Source organism: Impatiens glandulifera, chromosome 5 (assembly GCF_907164915.1).
Source record: "Impatiens glandulifera chromosome 5, dImpGla2.1, whole genome shotgun sequence".
In the NCBI taxonomy this organism is placed as follows: Eukaryota; Viridiplantae; Streptophyta; class Magnoliopsida; order Ericales; family Balsaminaceae; genus Impatiens; species Impatiens glandulifera.
This window is the reverse complement of record NC_061866.1, coordinates 26,099,222-26,106,223: the sequence shown is the minus strand read 5'-3', so window position 1 is coordinate 26,106,223 and position 7,002 is coordinate 26,099,222. Positions and strand designations below refer to the sequence as shown.

The 7,002-nt window shown below is 37.0% G+C and overlaps 1 protein-coding gene across 1 annotated transcript; it reads right to left on the bottom strand.

The window, feature by feature from the left end:
* Positions 1-470: 470 nt before the first annotated feature.
* On the bottom strand, positions 471-935 carry LOC124939141. The gene has a single exon (XM_047479649.1). It carries the CDS (start codon positions 933-935, stop codon positions 471-473), a length of 465 nt encoding a protein of 154 aa, XP_047335605.1.
* Between the last annotated feature and the right edge of the window lie 6,067 nt (positions 936-7,002).

Here is a 7,002-nt window from a genome sequence, read left to right as displayed (position 1 = left end):
CTTTCCTGCGAGTAGCACATAATTGGTTGCTTATTGGCGTAGAGCTCTCCTCTCTTTCTTCTAGAAGTGTGAAGGATACTCTCCATGTTCGATGTACTTCTATAGACGTTCAAACCAAGGTTTGGGAGCCACTTTGGTGTTGGCAATCATCCTCTTCTCGAAGTCTCGTTTCTGTTTCTGATGAATCTTCAAAGGCTTGATTTTAATTCCTTTCGGGATTTGTATCATGGCTGTTAACGTGGCCAAAGCATATGCGAATCAATTTTGACTTCTCGTAGCATGTGTGAATGTTACATGTTGAAACTTTTCCATTAGAGTCGATAGGTTTTGATGGTAGGGTTTGAGGTTCTCTCCTTTGACTTTCCATTCACCATTACCCTGTGAAATGACTAAGTTCGAGTCTCCTACTACATCTAGACGTCTCGCCCTTTTTCGTGAGCAATCTTTAAGCCAGATGCATGCTTCATACTCTACTTCATTTTTGTCACGAAATATTCGAGCTTGACTGAGATTGGGTTGTATTTTTCCATAGGATCAATGAGTAGTATTCCGATATCATAGCCTTGCTTATCTGAAGATTCATCGAATAGTAGCTTCCTGGTTGTAGGGTTAATAGTCATCACTTCGTCGTTTGGAAATTCTAACTCCTCGTCGTCTTTAACTTTGATTGGTTGGTCTACGAGAAAATCTATTACAACGCTTCCCTTAATAGATTTATGAACTGTGTACACGATCTCGTACTCTGATATCATCATCATCCACTTAGCTAATCTCGGAGACAAAAACGTTTTCTGGAATAAATGACGAATTGGATCGAGTCTTGATACTAACTTGATTGTGTGAGCTTGTATGTAACGCCTTAGCCTCTTAGTGACCCATTCTAGGGCCCAACACACCTTTTCTACTGGCGAGTAATTAAGTTCGCAGCCTGTCATGCTCTTGCTTATGTAGTAGACTGCGACTTCCGTTTTTTCCTCATTTTCTTGGGCTAGTAGACTACCCATTGTGTTTTTTGTGACTGTTAAGTATAAAATTAGTGGTACGCCTAGTCTTGGTGGCATTAGAATAGGAGGATTCTTGATGTACTCTTTTATATTCTCGAATGCGTTTTGACAAGCATCATCTCAGGCGAATCTTTCATTTTTCCTTAAAAGTTTTAACAAAGGATCACATGTCATAGTCAACTTGTTTATGAATCTACTTACATATTGGATTTTGCCTAGAAAGCCTTGCACATCTTTCTCACTTCGTGTAGGTGGCATCGCCGTGATTTCTTCTATCTTGCTCGGATCAACCTCAATTCCTCTTTGCGTAATATGGAACCCTAGCATCTTTCCTTCTGTCACTCCAGATGTGCACTTCTTTAGGTTGTGCCTAATTTGGAACTTCCTAATGTGTTGTAAGAATTTGTCAAGATTTTGGATGTGCCCTTCTCGATCTTTTGATTTGCAAATCATATCGTCGACATAGACTTCTACTTCCTTGTGGATCATATCGTGAAGAATCATTGGGACAGCTAGTTGATACATTGCTCCTGCGTTCTTCAGCCGAAAGACATGACTCGATAACAAAATGTTCCGACTTTTGTGATGAACGATGTCTTCTCCTTGTCTTCTAGAGCCATCAGTACTTGGTTGTAGCCTGAGAATCTATCCATGAATAATAGGAGTTAATGGAATGCTGCATGATCCACTAGCATGTCGATGTGTGGTAGTGGGAAGTTGTCTTTAGGGCTTAATTTGTTGAGATCTCGATAGTCTACAGACACTCAGATCTTTCTATCTTTCTTCATGACTGGGACTACATTGGCGATCCATGCTAAGTAATCTACCACTTCGAGGAATCCTACGTCGAGCTATTCCTGAACTTCCTCCTTGATTATGTCTACGATGTTTGCCTTCATTCTTTGGAGCTTCTGCTTTACCGGTTTTGCGTCTTCGTAAAGTGGTATACGATGTTGGATGATTTCTGGATCAATGCCTGACATATCTTTATAAGACAATGCAAAAACATCTTTGTTTTCTTTTAAAAGTTTAGTTATATTTTCTCGTTCTAAATCATTTAAACTTTTTCCAATTAAAACAATCTGAGGATCTTCTTCTGTGTTAATATTTATTTCAATTGTTTCTTCTACAGTGGATAAATTCTCCACTTATTTTCACCAGTGTCATCTCATAGGTCATTTCTGATTTAAATATTTCATCGGAAGACATATAATCAAAAGTTTCTTTTACATTGTTAAAATCATTGTTCAAAGTCCCCACAAACTTAGAATTATCAAAATAATGTTCTGCATGTGAATGAAATTCAGAAATGATAGAGTTTAAGTTCGAATTGTTTTTAGCGAATGCATGTTTCATCAAGTACGGATCTTCCTCCTCGCTGTCTATGACATCATCAATTGGTTTTAACCTTATGTATTGGGATGATCTTAGCGACGATCAGATCTTGAATCTTTTGTTTGAGAGGGAAACAACAATTAGTGGAATGCCCTCTAGTCTGGTGATATCCGCACCACTCATTTGTGAACTTGCCCATTACTTCTCTCCCGGGTTCCGGTGTTAACATTTGAATCAGATTCTTCTGCAACAAGTTCCTTAAGGCCTTCAACATTGACATCCCTAAGTTGTGAAATTTTCTACGAGGTGGAGCAGTAGTGGCACTCCTTGCTTGTGATGATTGTTGACTTTGTTTAGGCGAAATGGGTTCTTTTGATGAGCATTTTGTCCTTGAGTTTGACGTGCTTTCCTAGATCTTGTTTTGAATAGAGTTTTCTGTAGCTTTCCAACCATCCACGAACGCCATGCATACCCTTTGTCTTTCTTCTCGCATTCTCTTTGGTATGGGGGGTTCTATTGTCGCATAAGTTTCGATTTCTGTTGTGAGGTCTTCAAGTTGTTGCCCCAATTGTATTAGTGTATCACTAAGATCGTCAAGCTTTAGATGAACTGACTCATTGAACCTTCTTAACGGGTTAGTCATTGTAAATGATGATTCATTATGAGTATGTTGTGTTCAAGAGAACAAAGTTAGTTCGAAACCTTTAACAAATAAAACAAGTAATGTGTTGCTCGTATGCACATAATTCCTAACACGCAATAGACGCTCAATTTACCCATTCACAATGTATAACATGTAGAAAAGGATGAGTAAAATAAGAATGAGTTATTTTATTAAAATCTTAAGTGTTATGGATAAAATCACAAACTCAAGTCATAAAATAAAATAAGAAAATTAAGCAAGCACCCCTCATCCTTTCGTTACAATGTCGCTCATGTATCTTCATAAAGATATTTACATTTTAAGCATAAATAAATCTAGTCTAAGTCTTCGAATCTTCAAGTCTTTTCGTATTTCTTGATCGTCTTTGCGCCTCATGCGTCTCTCTTGATCATCTTTGCATCTCACGCATCTTTCTTGATTATATCTTACACTTAGAATCTGAGTAGTAAAGCCACAAAAAAAGAAAACTAGTTATATTAGATTCTTCTTTTAACTTTTCTAGGTTTCCTTGATTTTACTCTTTTGAAATTATTTGGTTTAGCTTTAAAATTTCGAAATTGTACTCATATTCCATGACATTTTAAAACTTTGAATGGATAAACTAATTGCCTAAAAATATCTATATGCATACATGTATTTATCATATATAGTAATCAAGTAAAGGGCTTCGTGACGTGGCTTTGTTGCTCGACCGGACGAGACGAGGCAACAACTTGGTAGAATTGGCTTTTTGGCTTTTTGTTGTTAAGTTGAAAATGCCTTAAGTGAGAGTTGTTCCATCGACAATGATACTATCCCAAAAGGGATCTCTCGATGTAAGGGTAGCTCTCAATTAGACATCCACCTCACCTCTATTTCAAAATCTCACATTTTCAATAGTAGAGGATATTTGAAAAGAAGAGAGGGTTAATATAGGTTTTTTCCTAGTGTTTTTCTCAACACTTAAATCACATAAAAGGCTTCAAGACATGGGTTGAGGGTGTGATTCACATTGACTACCCTTAGCACATAAAATATAGATGTGTGAGCTTCATCCGACGATTGGATCTCCAAGCCTCATGCAAATAATCAAGTAATGTGAACATGGACTATGAATTAAAGCGTAAGAAAGGTTAAATACTTTATCCAAATTTACTTTGGAATCAAACGTCGAATGTCCCCATCAGAGTCGCAAGAAAACTATGCTCGATTTAAAAAAAAAACATTTTTTGATAAACTAGCTTGAAAATTCTTGGACGCTCTTTAAAAATTTTATTTTGAAAACGTGAGGAGAATTAATTTTATTTTGAAGTTTAAAAAATGAGGCTTTATAGACAACTTCATATCTTACCTTCCCGTCGAATCTGTGAGAGATTAAGAGTTTTTTAATGAGAAGTATGTCATAGGCCTACTTTAACTTTTTTCAATATTAATTAATCCTCACGACTAGTTAGTCGCCACCTAATTTCAAAAATTAGGAAATTAAGAGATGTGAGTCGGCGTTTGGTTACGTGTGGGAAATGGTTTTTTGATGCTATGTCCTACAACGCCCCTAAGGTATCTACTAATTAAATTTGGCCTTTTTTAAAACATTCTTACACTTTACATTTTAGAGAAAAAATTAATTTTATACTATCTTAGGATCACATAAATCACAAACTTACATCAAAACCAACCAAACCAAACCAAAGGAAAAAAAATAAAAATAAACCCAAAAATATGAAAATCCAAGCAAAAGGACCGTGGTTAGCCTCCATGGTCCTATACCTGATTTTTGGTCGAGGTGAAAATCTAGATTGGTCGAAAAATTGTACCTTTTGTTGGTCCTCCGTCCTAAGGTGCAACCAGCGTCGGTCTTTTGACAAGCAACAGCGGTCCTCAGCCTTTGGGTGCGGAAATTCTCAGTCCTTTGACAAGAAGCAGCGGTTCTCAGCCTTTGGGTGCAGAAATCCTCGATCCTTTGACAAGCAGCAGCTGTCCTAAGCCTTTGGGTGCGGAAATCTTCGGTCCTTTGACAAGCAGCAGCGGTCTTCAGCCTTTAGGTGCGGAAATCCTCGGTCTTTTGACAAGCAATAGAGGTTCTCAACCTTTAGGTGCAGAAATTCTTGGGCCTTTGACAAGCAGCAGCGGTCCTTAGCCTTTGATGCAGGAATCATCGGTCCTTTCACAAGCAGCAGCGATCCTCAGTCTTTGGGTGCGAAAATCCTCGGTCCTTTGACAAGCAGCAACGGTCCTCAGCCTTTGGGTGCGGAAATCCTTAGTCCTTTAACAAGAAGCAGCGGTCCTCGGCCTTTAGGTGCGGAAATCCTCGGTTCTTTGACAAGCAGCAGCGGTCCTCATCCTTTGGGTGCGGAATTCTTCGGTCCTTTGACAAGAAACAGCGGTCCCTTTCGGTCCTACATGAGAAGCAAGTCCTTTTTGGGTGAAAATTGCAACCCAAAAAGCTAATAGTGGAAATAAAATAATAAAAATATTCTAAAAATGTCTAAAAAAACCAGATATAAGAAACATGGCTAGGTTTTCTTGGTGAAAAAGAGGCTCGGGGTCAGATTTTAGGGTCCTAAGCAATAGAATGTGGGCATAGGCGCAGATCTATTCCAATTCCTCGGTCTTCATGTGCATAGATAGATCCAGAAGTGCTGGAAACGTTGGGGAAGCGTCGGACCTTTGCATTTAGAGAAGCTCCTTGGTCGGATGACCCACAAATATGCTTCAGGATTCCGTTTTGTTGGTTAGATGTCATTCCAGGGCTAGCTCTTCCGGTCTTAAAGTAGCATACCTAATATTCTACCGATTTTCCACCTAATCCTAATATAAAAAAATATTTGGTGATCCAAATGGATCCCAAATTGCATGCAAAATTTCTAGAAACCTTGGCATCCTAATTCTAATGTCATGCAAATGATGAATTAAACCAAAATAACTTTTTTTCTTTTTTTATATCTTCTCCTTTTCCTCTCTTTTAAACCTAATTAGATTATTACAAATATACAAGTAAATATTAGATCTAATATTATACAAAAAAAAATTAAATCAAAACAGATTTTTTTTCTTCCTTTTTTTGAGTCTTTTTAAATGGCGAATTCAAGGGCCGATTTTGGTTTTAAAAATTTCTGGTCAATGACCTTTTATTTACATGGAACATTCTATTTTTTTAGTTATGTGTTATTATTATATATAATTTTTTTTGTTTTTTTATCTAGGTTACATATATATAAAAACAAGAAAGTTCTACACACCTATCAAAATAGTGAACTTAAAAAAGGAAAAGCATGCATTAAGTTCGTATGCCAAGATAAAAAATAAAATTGAAATTGAAATTATAAGGTATGTGCAAAGGGGCTTACAATGGGGCTGCTCCTTTGCTTTTGAAATCAAAACAGAAATCTCCCAAACAAAATTTATGACACAACCTAAGAATGGTTAGTGTTTGCTCAGGGTTTCAGTTGTTGGAGAAAATTTGGTAGCCTAAGGGAACGTGAAATGTGAAAAGGAAGGATTTTTGAAAAGAAAAAAAAAGTCATTTGTTAGGGAGTTAAGAGGGGTATTTATAGGAAAATCTATGAAATCCTAGGGATCCAAAGGCCCATTTAACACATTTGACCGTTGGAATGCGATTTCTCTTTTAAATATATACAAATGTTTAAAAAAAATTATCAATCTCCACTTCACATGTCACTAAATGTCAAGTGATATCCAATAGGATTTAAGCTTTTAATAAAAATGATATAATACTTGTTCATTTTAGTTTTAAATAAAAAAATGACCAAGCCTTCAAACTTTTCTTCCACACACGATTGAAACTTTCTCTGTTGCCACTTCCTCCCCTTTTTTAGAAACATCTTTTATTTTCTTTTGACCGCACATGAGAGGACTAACATTTTAAGATTTGTGATTGTCACCATCAAGAAAATGACCATTGTCTTCACCTAATTCTATTAGCATTTGATTTCATGGGTCGAATCTTGGGCATGGGTCGGTCCATTAGTCGGGTCGCCAGTCGGATCCGTCAATTGGATA

Bases quoted from the DNA above. Each gene is read 5' to 3' on its own strand.
- LOC124939141 (XM_047479649.1), bottom strand. From the start codon at position 935: ATGACAGGCTGCGAACTTAATTACTCGCCAGTAGAAAAGGTGTGTTGG.